The sequence below is a fragment of the Phoca vitulina genome, unplaced genomic scaffold (genome assembly GCF_004348235.1).
Source record: "Phoca vitulina isolate PV1807 unplaced genomic scaffold, GSC_HSeal_1.0 scaffold54, whole genome shotgun sequence".
NCBI lineage: Eukaryota > Metazoa > Chordata > Mammalia > Carnivora > Phocidae > Phoca > Phoca vitulina.
This window is the reverse complement of record NW_022589757.1, coordinates 6,156,096-6,175,532: the sequence shown is the minus strand read 5'-3', so window position 1 is coordinate 6,175,532 and position 19,437 is coordinate 6,156,096. Positions and strand designations below refer to the sequence as shown.

At 40.9% G+C, this 19,437-nt stretch overlaps 1 protein-coding gene across 3 annotated transcripts in view; it reads right to left on the bottom strand.

Annotated features, from left to right (window-relative positions):
* GREM2 (gremlin 2, DAN family BMP antagonist) overlaps positions 1 to 18,528 on the bottom strand; it is a 107,671-nt gene extending 89,143 nt beyond the window's left edge. The window contains exons 1-2 of one of the 3 annotated variants that reach the window (XM_032389485.1): positions 18,368 to 18,422; positions 13,533 to 13,612 (exon numbers count right to left, since the gene is read on the bottom strand). In XM_032389485.1, the coding sequence (XP_032245376.1) occupies positions 13,533 to 13,588 (56 nt within the window). In that variant the 5' untranslated portion in view covers positions 13,589 to 13,612; positions 18,368 to 18,422. The other 2 variants (XM_032389484.1, XM_032389486.1) reach the window with 2 other exon arrangements.
* Positions 18,529 to 19,437: the final 909 nt, after the last annotated feature.

Sequence of the window (19,437 nt, the reverse complement as noted above, 5' to 3'; positions counted from 1 at the left end):
GTTAAAAGTTCGCATTTCCTAGAGCTGTGCTATTAAAGTGGCTTCTCATATAGCTAAACATCATTTATCTGACATCTTTGAACACAGTCAAGAGCTGGAAACCAAGTCAAAATGATCTCTGGATAACAAAAACATATGGCACAAAATTCATGCACAAAATCTTCCATAATTTTTAGAAGACCGTCCTCTACCTCTACCATCTTCCCCACCAGCTTGTGTACTTTTATTTCATACTTAACTTTAAGAAGCTCTGTTATTTGGTTCACTGTTGCTAATAAGGCAAATTCACCATGGTTAAGTGTAAGGAATAAGAAACCACAGCATTGGAGTGTCTGGGTGACTCAGTTGGTTAAGTGTCTGACTCTTGGTTTCAGCTTGGGTCATGATCTCAGCGTCCTAGGATCGAGCCCTGTGTGGGGCTCTGTGCCCAGTGGGGAGTCTGCTTCCCCTCTCTCTCTCCCTCTGCCCCTCTCCCCACTTGTGCACTCTCTCTCTAAAATAAATAAATAAATCTTAAAAAAAAAAAGAAGCCACAGCACTTTAGTGAGGAAAAAGCATAGTGTTCTTATGTGATTCAGCACACAGCATACAGATGAGAAATCTCAGCCTCATAAAGATGACATGACTTAATTATAAAGCATTTGGAACAGTACATGGCACAGAGCAAGCACTCTATAGCTGCTTATTAAATTAATATAAATAAATGTGTATCTTAATAAAAAAATGAGGGCCTAGAGGACAATTGATGTTCTCTAGGATGAGTTTCATCACCTTTAGTACATCATGTTTAATAGTGCAGGAAAATAAACACCATTTTTAAAAAATATTTCCATCAGAAAAAAATATTTAAACTAAAAAAAAAATAGTTAAAATGGTACATTTTAATTATTTTCAAAACTCACATAGGTGGAACTCCAACATTGGACGTCATCTGACAAATAGGGTTTCTTGAAGTCTTTCTATTCTTGATTTATTCCTTGATTTAATGCTTAACAAGGAGTCTATCAAAATTCTGAAATGTGACAGAAACTACTTTCTAGCAACAGCATTAGAGTTGGAGTCAATTTGTCACGTGAAAGAAAGAGCTCAGGGCAGAATGGGGACCAAGGTTCTGGCCCTAACAGGGATCTTGATCCTAAAGCACAACTCTGCCTACCATCATAGGCTTATGTGCCTTCAAACTGTTGTCACGTTTAGGCCCTCTCCTGCTTTCCACTGCAGAGACAAGTACTTTGAAGGCACAGGTCCTCTCCCTGCCCTTTATACCCTGGTGCTATAGGGGAGAAATCTGCTCCCCCTGGCCCTTCGCCTGGAATATCTCCATCCCACTCCTTGGATTCCTGATGGAATTCTAGGTTTTCATCAAGACCCATCTCAAATGCTACCTCCTCTGTGACCCTTCTCCTCCTTGAGTGCTCCACATGTACCACAGGACATGGTGGGAGGTTTCTTTGCGCCCCACCATCACTCGGCTCCTACCTCCACTGTGACATGTGTCTTAGTGTCCTCCACAGGGAAGCAGCAAAGCATGGTGGCCATGAGCTCAGGCCTGGAACCTGCACACATAGAGGCCTGAGCCCTGTTTCCACTAGTTGTATGTTGACAGACCTTGGACATGTCCTCCTTGCTGAGTCTCAGTATCCCGATTTGAAAACCCAGCATAGATACACTACTTAGTTCATAGGATTGAGTGAGGATTACATGAGATAACGAACAAAAAATCAACCACATGTCATATGGACAGTTCTCAGTGAGTGTCGGTTAGCCCTGTTACTATTACGAACTTAAGTCATGTATGTGTCTTTTTTCACTAGATTGTGAGCATCGTCAGTGACTCCTCAATAGTGACAAGCCCTGCCCTGGTACACACGAGGTTCTTAGTGCTTGTCAATGAATATATGTGATTGCTTTCAGTGTCATATGTGATTTTCCAGGACTGTGAAGGGCTTACACTACCCTAGCGGCCAGACCACTCTTCTTCCTTGCCCTTGTTTGCCCTGCAGTGGCCTGCCTTCTGCCTCTTGTCCCAGCATAATTATTAATAGCACCCCCTGAGAAGTGTCTGGTTTAGACAATAAATTTTATGGTCACCCTAGTTTTGAGAGGTGCCTCATCAGTTTTATTCCCAGAAATTAAGTTCCTTGCTGTGCAAAACACATGCTACTTTTTTTATTTTACATTTTTAAAAATTTTATTATGTTATGTTAATCACCATACATTACATCATTAGTTTTTGATGTAGTGTTCCATGATTCATTGTTTGCGTATAACACCCAGTGCTCCATTCAGTACGTACCCTCTGTAATACCCATCACCAGGCTAACCCATCCCTCCACCCCCCTCCCCTCTAGAACCCTCAGTTTGTTTCTCAGAGTCCATAGTCTCTCATGGTTCATCTCCCCCTCCGATTCCCCCCCTTCATTTTTCCCTTCCTACTATCTTCTTCTTCTTTTTTTTTTTTTAACATATAATGTATTATTTGTTTCAGAGGTACATGTCTGTGACATGCTACTTTTTTAAAAAAAGATTTTATTTATTTATTTGCGAGAGAGAGAGTGAGAGAGTACAGGAGCAGGGGCAGAGGGAGAGGAAGAGGGAGAAGCAGGTTTCCCGCTGAGCAGGGATCCCAATGTGGAGCTCGATCCCAGGACCCTGGGATCATGACCTGAGCCAAAGGCAGACACTTAATGACTGAGCCATCCAGGAGCCCCCACATGCGACTTTTGACATTATGGGGAGCAGTCAATCAGTTGCTGTATGGGGTTGAATTCCTTCATACAGAGAAAATGTTCAATAAAGAGCTGATAAAAGAATAAAGGGATGAAAATCGGGTCATTATTTTCCTTTTTTGGGGGAAATAAAACAGGGTAGAATATTGGATATGAGTCTAGGAAGATAGGAATATTGGCCCAAGAAATTCTTTCTGCCATTTAGGATTAGAGGTGGGATAACCCTATGTGGGTAGAACTTTAGAGAATTTAATAATAAAAACAAGATATAAAGGCAAGACCCAAGAAAAACCCATGTTAAGGGTATATATGCTCTTTGGCCTCATATCTACTTGTGAATAATATTTTCAGGGAATGCGACAGTGAAATAAAAAAAACCTAGTTCAGAGTTTTCTGTTTATTTGTTTGTTTAATACTAGGCAGTGTGGTTCACTGACCTAGCCCTTAGAAAAATGGTGAAGTAGTTGCTTTCTTCATTAATCCTCAGGCTCCTTTCCTTAATTTATTTTGTTCTCTCGGTGTTGTGCCCTCAGACCCTCCCTGTGTACTCTCTCTCCGTTGTCCCCCTCCCCCTGTGCACCTGTATGCTGGCCTTGGCAACCCAGAAGTCTTTGGTCAATCTTCAAATACCCCAGCAGTGTTTTTCTTTCCAAGTCATTTTCCAAATTATGGAATGGAAGGTGTTATTTCCTATTAAGGGAATTTCAGGCACCAGAAAACCCACTGGGAAGAAAGGCAATCTGAGGATGAGGATAGCGTCCTGGAACATGTCTGGAGGCAGCATATTGAGTAGATGGAAAGCAAGGGCTTTGGAGTCAGGCCGAGTTGGGTCTGAATTCTGGCTCCTTGCTATTGGCAGTGTGGCTTTGGGTCTTCATGTGTATGAAAGGAATAATAGTAAGACTTGACTCTAAGGTTGCTTTGAAAATTAATATGATTATCTTTGTAAAACACCTAATAATATGTGTAGGTCATAATCTTGCATGAGGGTTATGAGTTAGAGCTTTGGAGGTAGATAGACAGAGGGCCTAACTTTTGCTCAAGGGGGAATAACTTGACTCTCAGACTTCTGGAGAACAGAGATAGCAGTGCTTTTCTCAGCTCTGTTATTAAGGCTTAAATGCATGTGAAAAGACTGACTCCCGTCTTTGGAATACAGTAAGTTCTAAATGAGGTGTGGCCTCCTCTAATCACAGTTACAATTAGATTATTCTACTATGGATGGGCTCAATGAATGACAAAGATTATTTTTCTTGTCATTATTAGTGAATCATTGGCATTTCCGAATTCCTTTGGGAGATGGATATCTTCCTTGTTTAAACATGAGGTAGAATCCTAAATCTAATCAATCATTTTATATAATATTTCTTACGTAAGGGAAACTTAGTCAATGTTTGAAATCCATTATATTTTTCCAGGGGGAAGCTAAGGAAATGCAAAACTACAGAGAAATCACTTGACCTTTTTTGTCCCCCATTACTACTGACCACAGTCATTTGTGTGCAGCCACCCGATATAACAAGGCGACTGAATTTATGTTTAATGCCATTTGGGCTTGTGGAGAGCTGTTTAGAGCACTCCAGGTAAGCCTCTGTTATGAAACAGGATTCTAGTTCAGCTGCTTCTAGTCACGTAGATGTACCCAAACTTATGTTCTGACAGAAAAACAAACATTTGGTTATCTCCTTGTGCGTACTTGGGGGAGAGGGGAAAAAAAAAGAAAAAAGAAAAGGATCTGACCTTTTGCTATTCACTTTCTCCATCCTGTGTCTGGCCAGTGCACAAGTAAATAAAGGCTGGAAACTATAAGCCCACTGTGCCATTCTTCGTCATGAACTAAAATTCAGCCAACGCCAGATATGAAACCAGAAACAAGGAGCATTACTACTCTACTGAGGCACATTGCCTTCTTCAGATCATGTTTTTTCCAAAGAGCTACACCTGAATGTGACTTGCTGGGATTCCAATAATCCTTTTTTATGATCGTGGTTACGATCCTTTCGGAAAAAGCCAGGAATGAGACCACTGTCTCTGGTGTGCAGCAAAACCCAGAGGCCAGAATGTTCAGAGTGCAGTGCCGAAGGAGTCTCCTGAGCCGCAAGCAGGCGAACCAGCAGGACATTTTAGAGGCCATGAACCGTTTGCATTTCACTAGTAGTCCAAGGGACCAGGAGAAAGTTGCATAGCAGGTCTATTGTCCTGTCACAAGGACAAAAACAAAAACAAAAACAAAAAACAACAAAACCAAAAAACCAAAAAATGAAAGTGCAGAACAGATGATGTGTGGGAGCTGTAAACTCCTTAGCATAATAGGCAGATGGTCTTCCTCCAGTGTGACGTGGGCTTTAGAGTCTCTACAGAGCAAAACTAGTGATCCACATTGCCGTTTTTGCCCTGTTCCCACTTCACTTGGCTCAGAGGTAGCCCCTCCTATTGAATGTTGCTGTTATCTGTCTAGTGCTTGTCTCCCCTGCTGGACTGGGAGCTGCTGGAGGGCAGGACCCTATCTTCGTCCTTTTTTATATTCCTAGTGCCTGTCACACTGTAAACACTCAGGAATGTCTGTTGATTATGTATCGATCAGAACCCTGACAAAACAGGGCTAACGTTCTAAACTGATGGTCAATCTGCTAACATTATCTGTGACTTATTTTATATTTAAACAACTACAGTTCCTTACTTTCAAATTCCACATGCTCTAAGTTATTTGTTTTTTCATGCACCCCAAAGACATTTTCAATGTACCTACCCCATAGGCCAGCTACTACACAGATGGAGAAAATCTCTTCCCCTCCTTTAATGAGATTATTGAGTCTGTGTCAATATTGAGTCTGCCTATATATTCAGAAGCTGCCCTAATAGATATTTTTGGGTTTATTTGATAGCCTTGGCTGTCACTTGAAACTGAAAATCAATTCAACACCACGGCAGTTAATGTTGACTAAACGGCTCCAAACCTCCATTGGCCAATGTTTTAATCATATGGAGACAATCTGAATTTTACCACCATCAAGAAACAACAGGAATATCTAATGCAGGAATTAGGAATGCATATCAATTTTCACAGTGCAGTTTGGTAATTATGAGAGTACACTTTCTTGTTGTCATTAAAGGGGCTTTCTGGTAGCCAAACTATTGTTCTGGTGTGTGGTGAGTCTAAAGACTCCACTGGTCCCTCTGCCTTTGATCTTTTGAGTTTCTGAAGTTGTGGGATTTTGCATGCTACACTGATAATCTGGGAAAATGTACAATCACTATAAAAGGAAATTTTCCTATTAGTCCAAGAATAATTGTTTATAGCAAAACTACCTGACAGAAACATGTGGGTGCATATCACCCTTATGAAGACCAAAGATATTTTTACAACTGAGGATTATTTTCTTCCTTTTGTACAAATCCATATGGTGCTTATTCAGACATCAGTCATCAGCACTGCTGTCTCATTCAACCCCAAGAATAGAGTTCACAAGTTTTGCTCCAAATTTGGATAAAAAGAAGTTTTATGAACAGTTAGTTGTTTCATCCTCCACTGCCCAATTACTTGAGGTCAATGGCATATAAACTCGACTGGAGTAAGGTAGCAATCAGGAATCAAGTAGCCATGGAGTACGGCTTTCCTGCCTTGAATATACCCTGCTTGATCGATGTCCTGCTTCCTGCTGCTTTCTCTCCTGGAGTAAAACATCTTCCTAACTGTATAAGGGATAGTACTTCTCCCACAGAGAGAAATCTATCTCTTGCTGCCCCTCAGAGTCATCTGGGGGCATCACGGGTAGGGACCGCTGCACCTCAGTCATTCATTCAATGGAGAGTAAAGGAGGGAGGTGCCCACTATTTACTGGGCGGCCTGTCCCAGGTGGATGTCTGGTTCTGTGCATGTCTGGTTTTGTGCATGTCTGGTTCCAGGAATAAGAGGAACAAGGAGGGAGAAGAAGCACTGTGCCAACATGACCTGGCTGAGGAAGAGCAGAATGTTTTCCTCCAGAGAGTGACCTTCCTCTGACAAATAGGAGGAGGAAAATTCTGGTTGGACCGTGACACCAACTCTTTTCTTTTCGCAAATCCTGTCCAGAGGCTGCATTTGTTGGTAAAAGTAATTCTAAGTATGACCAACTAAACCTGTCTAACTAGGGCATTTGAACTAGAGAAGACACCAGTTGTTGGGCATGTGGAAAAACGTGACTACATATATCACACACACACACAAAAAAAGATCCATCCTTGGTCCAAACAGAGGGAAGAGAAAGTCATTCCTATTACTTTAATAAGCCGAAATGCACTATGACACTTGTCGACCCAGGAAGGAGAATCCAAGGCTACTTTACTCCTCCGCCTACTTCATTCCATTTTCTGTTTGTTCATCACTTGATTTGAAGGCATTGTTGGACTTCTAAAAATGATTGGGACTATTTCAATGGGCCTCAGCCTTGGGGATTTCAAGCTCTAGGATTATCTAGTATTGCAGAGAGCAGGAGAAAAGTTCATCCAAATTAAACAACAACAGACTACACTGCATTTATACAAAATCTTTCTACTGTCCCCAAAGCAAAATGATTTCTCCCCCACTTTGGCACACATCCCGTAGGCTGCACCTTGGACCTTTGTGAAATCTCCTACAGCACTTCATGTACTGTTGATTTAGGCTTAGCTTAATGGTGGAGGTCCACTGGGGTGTATGGTGTAGTAGAAAGAGGAACAGACAGGGAGACAGGGAACCTGGGTTCTATTTCTAGTTCTACAAAATAACTAGTTAGCAGTCTTACAAGGCACACAATTTTCTGGGCTATCAGTTCCTTATATATAAAATTAGAAGATTAAGTAAATCATTTCTTTGTATCTCTAAAACTCAGTGAGTTAGAAGACATTAATACATAACACAGGTCATAGGATGGAGAAAACAGAAAGGAAATAATGCAAAGTAACACATGGTGTGATTTGCCCAGGCTTTACTGGAGCATCAAAAATTCTTTACTGGAAGTAACTTCTCACTCCTCCAATGCCCTTGTCACCTTATTTGTCCACATCTTTACCAGTTTTATCCAGTTTTTACCTGGTGTCCTCATTATTGATCTATACATCTTGTCTTCCCCATTAGCTATAAGTTCTTTGAAAATATGATCCATCTTTTGATATTCTGCCATTTCTAGCTCTGGATCCATACATATTTGTCAAAAGAATCAATGGTTCTAGGGAGAGTGTTTAATTAACTCTTCTAAATAATTATTACATTTAAAAGATAAGCTTAAGACTCAAATGCTTTATTTATCTCAGTTCATAAAATTGGGTTTGAACTCCCAATTCTAAAGTATTCATAGTAATGCGCTGTTCTTTTATAAAACATTCACAGATACTCATTCTGAAGACCTTTGTTTTTTTGCCCCAATCCACCAATATCAAAAGCCTGCTAAATAAATAAACAAATAATAACAAGAACTGCATTTTTCATTTTTGTGCCTGGGATGAAAGCATTATTTTATATAATTCTTAAAACAATACTATGCAATTTTAGATGAGGATTACTGCTTCTAAGTAATAGTGTCCCTCAGGTAGGAATGCAGCCAGGTTTATCTGACTCCAAAGTTCATGCTTTAAACTAGTAGTGCACCCTTCCTCTGTGTTTGATTATCTACCCCACACAACACACCTAGACTCTTATCTCTGTGAGTCTCTAATACGAACCCTGCATCACTGAGAGGCAACAGAGCCAAAATTATGGAAGAAAAAGGCAGTGTTTTAGAGCTTTGTTGTAGTGAAAAGGCAGTGAATTTTATTTGGGGCTCTTAAGCTCTTAGATTAATGATTACTTAGCTACTTAATGGCTGTATGAAGTTAAGAAATTTACTGAAGCTCAATATACTTCAGTTCTTTGTTGGTAAAATGTGGACAATAGCACCTACCGCAAGAAGTTTTTATAAAAATCAATGACATCTTGTATGTTCAAATACCTAAAATGCATAATATGTGCTCGATAAGTCCTTTCTTGTCCCCTCCCAACTCTGCCTTCCAGCATAAGCACTACCTTCCCAGAGTCCATAACAATGGAAGAGTGAGCTATACATTTGCAGGGACACCTTGGCATCCTCCATGAAGGAGAACTTCTCTCCTCCTCAGCTTAATTAAGTCCCAAATAAAATTTTTTTACCTCCCTAAAAGTTACCAGAGCCCACATGGCCCCAGCCATCCTGAAAGGTATTTGCTATCAACACTTCCATTGAGTTGAATAGAAGTTGCTCATTTTGCCATGAACAGGATTCTTCTCTGAGGTTTTTATTTGGGTACTCAGTGGCCCATAACTATGTTCTCCATGAGCCCATCCCACAATGATACTTATGTTTAGTAAAATCAGAAGTATTCTTTCTCATATTTTCTTCCTTATTTTTAAAAAATGGGGCCACTGGTTCTGCAACAACAGTGACCTCTACAGGGGCATTCATCAATTTGTTTGCCAAACATGAAGTATCTTGGACTAGAGACATCAAGATGCAAATGCATGGCCCCTTAGATATCTTACAGTACAGCAGGGGAGAGAAGAAATGAAAAGACAATTACAATGCAGCCTAGAGCTATCTATGCCTAGGAACCCCATGCAGTGGGTCTCTGACTCTTTAGGACACTAGCCAGACCTGATCAGTAACTGTGGCCCTCAGCCATCCAATTCACAAGTACTTACTGATGTTTGAGACTAGCCTAGAAACAAACACAGAGATAGGTGGTGTGATGTACACCTCTGAAGGACTCTTCTCTCCTTACAGAAGCCGGTTGGCTCAAACCCTCGCAAATCAAAATTGAGGAAAGCAATGGACTTTTCTTTGTCTCTTGGTCTTGACCATGTAGCCTCAGTGTTAGGTGGCAGCATCATGCCCAACTCCATGTCTGATGTATAACTTCCCTCGACTGAAATCCATCCAGTACCCCACCTCTGCACTGCCCCTTGCCAGCACAAGCTTCTTTGGCTCACAGGGTGGCCTATTTCATCTGGGGCAACTTCAGTTGATAGAAAGTTTGCCATCTCATAAGCCAAATTTACCAGCCTATAGAGTGAGGTGTTTTACATTTTTTCCCCAGGGACCTCCTTTGGGTCTACTGAAGCTCCTCTTTAGGATAATGTTTCTAAGTTCAGAAATGTATACTCTTTTTTTTTAAGAGAGAGAGAATAGGGAGGGGCAGAGAGAGAAGGAGAAAGAGAATCTTAAGCAGGCTCCACGCTCAGCTCAGAGTCCAACACGGGGCTGGCTCTCATGACCCTGAGATCATCACCTGAGCTGAAATCAAGAGTCAGATGCTTAACCAACTGAGCCACCCAGGCGCTTCCAGAAATGTATACTCTAAATAGGAAACTATGTATGTGTGTATACACACACACACATATATACATATATACCCATATATATGTGTGTATGTGTATAAATACACAAATATGTATATATACCAACATATTTTAAAAACAAAAGTGGGATATAGATTTATGTGGTCTTCTTTACATGTTAATAATAAGATCTAGAAATAGGTATAATAACTACCATAATTTTGAAGTAGTGATACGTGTAAGTGATATTTTGAAACATCTGTATCAACTGTGAGGTGATATGAAAATAGTTCTGATTTCTATTTGGTGATGAGGCGACAGTTCTGCTAATACTAGTGTGGTATGTTGCTCACATTCATAACTAAAGGGGATGGGATATTTCAGTTTCAGGGCAGTAGAAACATAGATGTAATTTTTTTACCACCCAAATTCATAGACCCTCCTGAATTGTCATAGACTACCCAACGGTAAAGAATTCTTTCACAGAGATTTTTAAAAATCTGCTCTTTGCAACCACATAGGGCAAATCAGTCCTCTTGAACTCTCCTGCTTCTCCCAAATTAAGCCTTCCAATTCAAAACCCGACACTGTTTCCAGAATCTTTGGTAACCTTATCACTTTCTCTGCATGAGCTAGACTTTGTTAATTTCCAAATTAAAGCACAGAGCCCAGAAAGCTAGCAAGCATTCCAGTATGTTATGACCAGCCCACATAACCCCAGAGGAATGAAGGATAAACTTGCAGGAACACCTTGGCACCCTTTAATGATGAAGTTGTCTCCCACTTGGGGAGAAAAATGTGTCAAAATGGTTGAGAAAGTATTTTAAAGTCAAAGCAGTAAGTTGTTTAAAAAGAGGATTGACTTTTAATGACAGTTTGATTTTCTTACTGAAATGACCATTTTAAACAAAAATGTATAACACAAGGGATCAGTAACACAAAGCAAAAAGAAAAAAAAATGTTTTTTCCCCAAGATGAATGACTGAGTTTGTCATTTGTTTAGCCTATGCTAGATGTGTGTATTTAAAGCTTTTTGAAGACTGCGCCTTTCAGCAGATAAGCAGGAGTCTCTGATCCTAGCTGTAAATTAGATGTAGCTGGAGCTCAATGGAGGTACAACTAATTAAGCATCGATTCTGTGCTGGGAAACCAAAAGTTGAATAAGATATGGCTTCTGTCCTCAAGGGAAATTTAAAATTTAGTAAAAGATGTAAACATATGACAAAAATAATTACACAAGGAAGACTAACGCCACACTGTATTGGAGAGGGAGAAATATCCAAAATGATATAAAGAAAAGAGTTGAGCTATTATAATCAGCAGACTTAAATTGTCCAATGGTTTTGTTAATAAGGCAAAATAATACCATAGATTTGCAAAACATCCTGTATTATCATACTCAGCAAACACCATTATAATTACTAGGGTATTCTCTGTCTTTCCCACTTATTTGAGCTCTTCACGATTATCCCCTATAACCTTGCACAGCACCTTGCACATAGTATCTTCCCCACACATACTGTAAATAAGTGAATGAAGGTGCAACATGCTATGCAAAAGGTGGAGGAGGGGGGTGTGAAACCCAGTTCTGCAATTTGCTTGTCTGTGTTAATTTTTGAAAGCTCTTAATCTCTCTAAGCCTTAGTTATCTCACCTGTAAAGTGGGGATAATAAGAATACCAGGCTTTAGAGAAAAAAAAAAGGAATACTAGGCTTTTGATAAAGATTAGATGATACCTATAAAATACTTAACAAATAGTCATCCTTCAAGGAATGTCAGCTATCGTCACAGAAGGAAGCTTGTAGAACTGATGTTTAGGGCTGGCATGAAATACGATGATCCACTTCCGCTTTCTCTTTTTAAAGAGTGAACTCAAGAGATTGCAGGTTCTCCCTAAGGCCACACTTTCAGTGTGAATAACAGGAACAGGCGCAGACCCGGTCTCCTGAGTTTCCTAGCTTAATAAGTTTTAATAATAACCAGATAACCCTCTTCTAGGTCAAAGGAGTCTTAATACCATTTGGCCCTCTGAAACACAGTGATGCTATTGTCTGCTATTGTCTGTTTTCTCCGAAGTTTACATTCTCTGAATTCACAGAAGTGAGATATCTTAAGTACTTTTTCCATATTATTTGTCAAGATGAAGTCTAGGATATATATATTTGAAGCCACACATTTCTGTATTGCTCCAAAGATTTAATGAGGAACAATGAGGGGTGCTCTCTGCAGGCTAGAGGGAGTGGCCCCAAGACACGAACACATCCTCAGCAAGGGGTTAAAATGGACACATCTATTTTTTCTCTCCAGTAGTAGGCCTGAGGATGAATGTTTTTCATCTGTTTATACTCTGTCAAATGACACTCCTATGACTATAGACGTAAATCAAGCAACAATCAAGATTATTTCCATATACATAATTTTAATCACTTAGTGACGAGTTGGTGTATAGAAAGATGTTTGCTTGTTGTTGTTTTTACATGTGTGAGTAACTGGCTTATCCAGGAATTAAGTGCAACCATGTATGTGGAAACATAATATAAAGGATCATGCTAGCGACAATAACCATACTATTTTATTACTGTTGCTGTTACTGCTATACAAAGAAGAAGCTCAATAGCTATCTGTTGAATGAATGCTTGCATAAATGGTTATATTCTTGGTTATAACCAATTGCCTCAATCAATAAAACTTGCATAAGATAAATCCTCAGAGTTGTGGTAAAGATTAAATTACATACTATGCAGGAATGTGTCTAGTATAACCTGGCATGTGTTACGCATTCAACAAATGTTAGATGAATCTTAATTTGTAAAATGATCAATAAGGGAAAATTAAAGATAGCTTGAAAATTTGATGAGATTTAGATTCCTAGAAAAAGCAGTTGGCAATGAAATCTCATAGAGCTGCTGGGTTTTTATTAACTGTAAGTACGATATCACACATCTATCAACTTTCCTGCAACACTCCTACTACAATTAGAGAATTTAATGCATTATCCAGGGTGTGTGTTGTAGTTGCATAAAAGCAGAGTGAGGTGGCGAGTTTCCCATAGGTGATAAGATTAGCTTCCTCCAGCTTTTAGAGTCACAGCTGTAGAAACAGAATAATTTTTAATGCAGATGGTATTTGTACTAGACAAAGTCAACTCAGCTTAGCATTTCACATGAGCTAGTCAAGTGTTCCCCTGCTCCGTGTGTTCTCTTTTTCCCCTCTCTCGCTGTTTAAATAAATTATAGGAGTGGAGAATTTTAGTTTGGAATGACTACTAATCCATAACATGAAAGTCATGTTTGTGAATATTTGTGCTCGTGGCGTCATATCCTTCAAAAACTCTCTTTTGGGAGAATTTTTTCCTTAAGTCATGTAGTTCCTTTGTCTCTAGTTCCCTTGCATTCACAATTCAGAAGGGTTTTCTTAGTGTGACTAAGAACTAACTATCGGCTATGTCTTCTCCTGAGGGTTACTGTATCTGCCAGCATTCTGTAATCTTACTTACCCTGCTTTGCCTCTCAAACAGGGAAGTGCCTTCAAAGAGATTTCCCCTTCAGTCATGGGATTCCTTTATTGCAAAGTAATCTAGAAAAAAAAGATGGAACCCAGAGTTTCTCTGACTGCAAGGAGCTCGGAAGGACTATATTAAAAACTGAGAAACAGCAGTGGAGCTTCTCAGCTCCTAGGATTTACCTCTCCCTCCCTTGTTGCAGGCACCCCACGATTACAGCATTGTGCCTGGTTCTACAGTGACCCTGGACGAATGTGCCCCCTTCACCCAAGCATCCACAGAAGCCCTGGGGCAACTGCGTCATTCCAGACAGTACATGGGAGTGCTGCAGAGGCTAATCTGGCTGAGAATGGGGGAGACACACAGTGACCTCCCTTTCTTCCCAGACACCGAGAAATCTTTACTTCGTCCTTGAAAAAAACCTTTTGCTTTGATTCAAGGACACCACACCTCCTAGCAGAGTACAGTGGCACCAGAGAGAAGCGCTTCCAAGGCTGAGCCCTGCTGGGCAGACCCTGAGGGTCCCAGGAGTCACACTCTCCAGAAGCCTCAGCACTACCCTTTCATGGCTTCTCGATCACCTCGTGTGCCCATCCCCAGCCCAGTGTCCCTTCTGCCTCCTCTTCTCTCAGGAGAAACCTCAGCTTTTCGCCAAGACTGCTTTTTTCTGGGCCTCCCCGACTTTGTGTTAAAGCCCCCCCCCCCCCCCCCCCCCCACCAAGCTGCATTCTACAGCCTTCATATTTAGCAGCAAGCTGTGTGGCATTTGAACCAAAGATGGCAAGGTGACAAGGGTGTTCCTGAAGCTAAAGTCACCAATCTAGCTAAATTAGGATGAAGCATGCAGGAATTATCACTGCCAGCTACAGGTTGCCCACTTTAAGAGTGATTATTTCTCTCTTCTATGCACATTTACAGTTTGTCTCTAGAATATGGCTGATCCGTGAAAGTAAGAACAGTGTAGGCTTATTAGCCATGAGTTTCTAAAAGGCTGGACTAGGTGTAGTAGGGATTAGGTTTGACCAATCTCTGACATTCTAAGAGGTAGATGCATAATTCTTATTTTTTAGCACATGTCTTCGACTCTGGAAACCAGTAAAAAAAAAAAAAAGCTATTCTAGCTCTTCTGTTTTGAAACCAAATTCACTAGGATTCTAGAGACACTATTGACTGTCAGTGTACAAAATGTATTCTTGTGGCCCTGAACCTACCTTTGAGACATGCTTAAAACAATGGCTAGGTGTATGGAGAAAAGCAGTTCATAAACATTTCCCCTGGAGGACAAACTCAAGAAACCCTATTCTCTCTCTCTTCTTTTTTTTTCTCTGTATTTTACTTCCCTTTCTCCTACCCATCTCCTGGCAGAGTAAAGATAAAGAGCACTTGGATAGCTTCAAAGAATGAAGCTAATTCAAAGAAAGAGAAGTTGAGTTCTCTCTTAAATAGGTTGCTTTCCTTATTTTGCTGGGCGGCACCAACTCTGGAGGCAAAAGTAGAAACAAATCTTTCTGAATGGTATATCCCTTAGCAAGTAAGGCTCTAGACTCAGCTTTTCAAAGGGAAGAAGGCACATACAGTTAGGGAGACAGGTTTAGCTATTTTGGAGATTGGAGTCTCCCCTTGGTCAAGAGGAGACGTCACTTTTTACAGTTTGCGTGCTGCCCTCTCCTGGCCTGTGTGTAGGGGAGTGTTAACAGCGCATCAAATGTCTTTATTTTCATCCCATACCTGTGTGCAAGGTACATGTGTACACATGAGAGTTTGTTTAAAATATTCACGAAATCTCACTAAAAGTTTATACTGGAAGCGTATTTGAGGAAATAAACTCATTATTCCTTTGACTCTTGGATTCATATTTAAGGATGCCCATCTTTATAACATCTCCCCTCACACCCGTGGTACTTTGGCCCTCTTCCTATTCATTCTCTTACTGCCATGTGGCTCTGGGACTCCGCTCTGCAAATCAGTGATCCACATGAGCTGGGTCCTATGGATGAGCTGGCCAATCAAAGACATACTCCCAACTAGAAGTGGTGGCCGTAGGCAATATCTGGTTATTTAGATTAGTGGTTTGAGGACCATACTTTAGCCTGACTGGGATCAAAATTAATTCTATACATTATTAGGTCAGTGTGTCCAATTTATATAAAAGAGAACTCTGTGGTAGGAAGAGAAACAGCTAGGCAAACACAGGCGTAGATGGCACCAGAGGCCAAGTTTATAATTGTATACTTTCCCCTTCAAAACAATTTGTCTTATTTGCTGGCTCTTTGTGTGACTGGTTTTAAGCCCAATACTTGGCACATTTGGTTGCAATAATTCATCACTTTCTCCTAAATAGTTAAAGGGCCCTGATACTGAGAAAATGCTTGCAACCCGGCCTGACTGCTCTAGCAATGCTGAGGTGCAAACGAGGCTGGTCTAACCTGCGCCTCTGCAGCCTCCCGGTGCTTGTCCTTGACCTAGGCCGGCCAGTCCTCTCCATATCAATAAGAACCGGCGCCCAGACTGGGAGCTTAATTCCATTCCTTTGCTTTAGAAGAAGAGAACTAAGGAAGAGGTGTTTACTTTAAAGAGATTTAAAGGCATGTGCCTTGTTTAAACTTTACCAAACTTATAACTTGCGGGTATCTAAAGCTCTAGCTGGCCATACTAAAATGCACAGGGAATGAACTTTTGATTACTTCTCTCAGTGAAGAATGATAGCACAAAACAACGAGTAATCAAAGCATTGTTGACATTTATCTTTGAAAAGCCATCAGCGTCTCTTAGTCCAGACAAAATGTGTATATATATATATGTTCAGCCTCACATTTACTTTGTCACTACCGACATGCCCAAAATCGCTTTAGAGTTTGAATGGCAAGAGGGAAATAGGTCTCAATTTATTTCAGATATTATATTTATAGATTGAAAAATGTTTATGGTGATGCAAAACTACACTTTTAGCTGCAAATAGAATTTAGTTGGGTCAATTAATTAGTATTTATTTAAATAGGTAAATTCTTTTTTTTTTTTTTATAAGATTTTATTTATTTATCTGAGAGAGAGAATGGGAGACAGAGAGCATGAGAGGGGAAGGGTCAGAGGGAGAAGCAGACCCCATGCTGAGCAGGGAGCCCGACGTGGGACTCGATCCCGGGACTCCAGAATCATGACCTGAGCCGAAGGCAGTTGCTCAACCAACTGAGCCACCCAGGCGCCCCTAAATAGGTAAATTCTTGACAATCAGTTTCCTTTATGATATAAGAAAGAAAAATATTCATCTCTAAAATCAAAATGCTCTCTCCTAAATATTCACTTGCCATGTCTATTCTTTGACATGATTTCAAAAATACCCGTGAAATCATTCAAACTTGGCATTGGGCAAAAATATGAACAGTTTTCAAGACTCCGTGGTAGAGCTCACCATGCACTTTCCTTAATGACAAAAGATTAATTTGATTAAAAAAAAAACCCCACAGGTCAATGTAAATTCTCCATTGTGATATGTAAAACAAATACCTTTCTTATATCTTCCTTATCTACCTTGGGCAGGCACATGTCTTGGATAAGGCGTGCCCTAAAAACCAGGCATGACAGAATGGGGAATTGATTGTGAATTAGCAACGGAGGGTTTGAATATGTTCTACCAAGAACCCACTGAGAAGAGTGCTAATAAGATAACATCCTCCATTGGTCCTGCACCTGCTGTAGTGCCGTTCTCTTGTGGAACTAGAGTCCCAATCTGTATATGTTCTTCACTGCAGGAAAAGCTCTTTATCCAGGGATTCAGAGCAGCTATACCCCGGTTATTTGAGGATCGCCCAAAGCAAGACTAATCTTTTAACTCAGCCTTCATTCAATCCCCACTGGCTTTTCCAAGGCAAAGACTGAACTCATTAAGCAATGTTAATTTAATCACAAGTAATCAACAGGAAGAAAAAAGTTACATAACCATCTTCAAAATTTGAAAGCAAACATGGTAAAATCCCAGGAAATAGATTTTTTTTTTTTTTTTTACAAAATTCATTTCTCAAAATAAAATGAATAAAGACAGGAAAAGAAGTGGCCAGATGTCTACCGATTTTAGTATCAAATAAAATCAAACCAAAAATGGGCATTTCCTCACAAGTGTCACATTTATGACACAGTTCCAATTCATGACTTTTTAATGTAGTAACACATGAAGTCTTGGAACTCATCCTGCCTGTGGGTGCAGAATACAAATGCATTTTCAACTCATGAGACAATGTAAAAATAAATCAGGTACAGAAGAGGAGTCACTGACCATCACATTGAGAAATCTCGCTCTCCCTTCTCTCCTTTTCTTCAACCACAGCGAAGCGATCCAGTGCTGTTTCACTCATGAGCTTAGTCCACGTTGGCCATACGCTTTAAAGATCAAAACCATGCTCAAGTCCGCTCTGGTTCCTATTCCTTAGAGGAGGATCTTAACCTGATAGGTAGGTGGGAATGCTCAAAGCCTGCTTTCTAACAATCAGACGGTGTTTGACTTGCTATTAGGTCACAACTATAACGGAGGTCACCAAGATCTATAAGTGGGCAGCGTGACAACAGGCAGATAACTGATGTTATTTTAAAGAAAGAGACGACGGTCAAGTTTGAAGGTCTTTGCTTTACACCCACGGAGAATTCAATAGGTGAATAAAGCCTGTGGCCTCCAAACACACGTTAACAGCTTTAATAATCGAGGGTGAATCAAGATAGACAGTGCTTTCTACTCTGACCCACAGTGGAACCAACGATGTCAATTACTTTTCAGTGCCTTGTGAAGGTAGAAATCAGAAACCGTGTCTGTGCCACATTAGTCGTGACAAGCTGCGTACCTGCAATGACGTGATGGAAGCCTCCTCCTCGGGTCCCTCTCCTCTGAGCTATAGAGTCCACGGCGGGCTGTGCGCCGGCTCTCCCTCGGCCGCCTTCGGGGGCCCGCGGCCGGACCACCGCGGCCGCGCATGCGGAGGCGCGCGGGCTGGGGGCGGCGGGGAGCCGGCTCCGCGGTGCGCCCTGGGCCGCGGCTCGCAGATGTGCACCGGCCCCAGACTCGGCTCTGACTCCGCGCGGCGCTGCACCGGGATATTATCGCAGTCTGGGATTTCTATTGGCTCCGCACACCAAACAAATCACACCAGCCACCCCCCTTCTCGGTTTCACTCAGCGCTTGTTTCTCATCTAACCCACAAACATTGCAGCCACACACACTTCACTCGCTTGCAATGTTTCTCTTTTTCTCCTTCCAGTCTGGATTTACAACCCTGTGGTCAGCTGTAACATTTTTTTTTTAGCAGACTTCCAATCCAAACCTTCTTGTTTATGTAGAGAAATTCTCCATCCCTGAACCCGCAAAAACCACTCATTCCCCTCAGATCTTCTTCCTCCTTTTGTTGATGGGTTTGCAATGTGAAGAATGTACAAAGCCTGTGTGTGATGCGTCCCCGTGTGTGAGTGTGTGTGTGCGTGTGTATGCGCACACACACACGCACGCACACATACCAGGCTCCTTTTGTTTTGAATAATTGAGGCCAATGAAATTAAAGGCAAGCTGAGCCTAATAACCTAAGTGAGAGCTCAACTAATAAAATCTTGAATGAATTCAGTGGAAAACACTCATTGCTTGAGTTTGTTTTCTGTTCCAAATAGCGCTTTGGTCATTATCCCTATTTTTGTTTATTGAATGCAGAGGTTTCTAATGCAAATCAGACTTTACAGCATCCAGTGAACATGGAACAATGACGCCAGACCAATTCTCGTGCTGCGTGGGCTCCGTGTGTTATATCGGAAGGCTCCAGTGACGCCTGCATGCTCTTGCATGTTTCCTTTTTTTTTTTTTTTTTTAATTTTTTGGTCTTGTCTCCATTGATGGTCTCAAGAGACGCTTAGTGTGATTCACTGGCCA